Below are 1719 nucleotides of genomic sequence, written 5' to 3' on the forward strand. Positions count from 1 at the left end.
CTGGGCATGTGCTGAAGCCAGAGCTCAAGGCTAGCAAGAGGAGCCTGGGATGATGGGAGACAAAAAGGAAGGAAATTGAAGAGCTGGGGAAACAATTAGAGACCAGAAGAACTAGGTCATGCCCAGGTACCACTACCACCTGCTCTGGAAGGTCCTGGATAGAGTGGGAGAAAATTATGTAACAAAACTCAAACTCATAAAAAAGAGCAGGCTTTCTGGTTGGATAGACACTGGAAGAACCCCCGACTATGGCCCTGAGTTGTCAAAATTAGGTCTGGAACTGAGCTCACTTTGTCTCCATGTTTAACCAAACAGTAAGCGGGTGGTGCTATTGAATAAAGCACTGGACCACAAAGTTGGTTGCTATGAGTCGAAAGCGACTCAATGGCACTTAACAGGAACAATGATATTAGTGAGGTATGTACGTACACCTTAGGATAATCAACCATTTGAGATGGACAAAGGTCAGAAGGGTTAGGAATGGAAACCGGAAAAACAGGGGTGTCAGTCACACTGTGGGGATTACATGAACTACATACAATATGTATGAATTATGGAGTAGAATATGGACCTGCTCTGTAAATATTCAATCATAATAAAAAAAGAAAAATGATGAAACCCCATGCCTGTTTACCGTTAATCTTAACCCCCCAGGTATCCACGCCCTGTCTCCTGCTAACCTAACTTTCCGTCTCCATAGATTACTGTTCTAGGTAATTCATAGAACTAGAATATGTGGCCTTTTGTATCTGATTAATTCAGCGTAATATTTTCAAGGCTCATCCATGGTGTAACACTTATCAGTATGGGGCTCTGGTAGTGTAGTGGTTACGAATCCGACTGTGGTCAGCAGTTCAAAACTACCAGCCATTTTACAGGAGAAAGACTTACAGTCGTTATGAGTTAGAACCGACTCCCTGGCACACCACCACCTGAGGAGCAGCTGGTGGGTTTGAACTGCAGACGTTGTGATTCAATGTCCAGTGCCACACCAGAAATCCATGCAGCTAATATTACTTGTGAAGTGCTGTCGAGTCAATTCTTGCCCTTAGAGACCCTGTATAGGGTTTCCAAGGAGCAGCTGGTGAGCTTGAACCACCGACGTTGCAGTTCAAACAACTTTGCAGTTTGATGCATTAACCCACAGTGCCACACCAGGACTCCAATATTACTTGCTAGGCAAAGAAAATGTGGCTAAGAAGGAACTGGGTTCCAGAAAGGGGGTAAAAATGTATGGAACAAGGTGATTTTTTTTGTACCTTGTGGAACCTGGAATCTCTTGGGAATCTGGGCTTTGCCTCCTAAGTACAACTATTTCCCTCTCCCCAGCAGCCCTGAAGATGGTCCCCTGGGAGAGAATCTAAGTGTCTGTCAAGATTCCAAAGCAGGCAGAAGGCTAGGTAAGACCCCCTCCATTGCACTCACCAATGGCGTCCACCCATGTGATCACCTCGTCTTTACAATAGTTATGGCACGTCTGGTTGCCAGCTGGCTTTCCTGAATGGAGCAGCAAGCACTCGACACATTCTCTTTGGAAAAAAGGAAATAAATGTGGATGTTAGATGCTGTACAATAGTTGCGCTTTTACCTGCGGCTCCTAACCATGTAGATTCCAGTCCTTGGCGCCGAGTCTGGGCCCCACAGGGTCCTGAAATTTTCATTTTCCCCCATCTTCAGATGTCTGACCTCAGAGAATGATTCTGCTCCTACCTTTCTTGC

The 1719-nt window shown here is 45.4% G+C and overlaps 1 protein-coding gene across 1 annotated transcript in view; it reads right to left on the reverse strand.

Moving 5' to 3' along the window:
- The window catches only part of ITGB5 (integrin, beta 5), a gene marked incomplete at its 5' end in the record, with an annotated part of 195936 nt that overhangs the window by 13209 nt on the left and 181008 nt on the right, over window positions 1-1719 (reverse strand). The window contains one exon of the mRNA XM_006869428.1: window positions 1426-1529. Within this exon, the coding sequence (XP_006869490.1) occupies window positions 1426-1529 (104 nt within the window). The remainder of the gene's footprint in view (window positions 1-1425; window positions 1530-1719) is intronic.

This window comes from Chrysochloris asiatica, unplaced genomic scaffold (genome assembly GCF_000296735.1).
Source record: "Chrysochloris asiatica unplaced genomic scaffold, ChrAsi1.0 scaffold00130, whole genome shotgun sequence".
NCBI lineage: Eukaryota > Metazoa > Chordata > Mammalia > Afrosoricida > Chrysochloridae > Chrysochloris > Chrysochloris asiatica.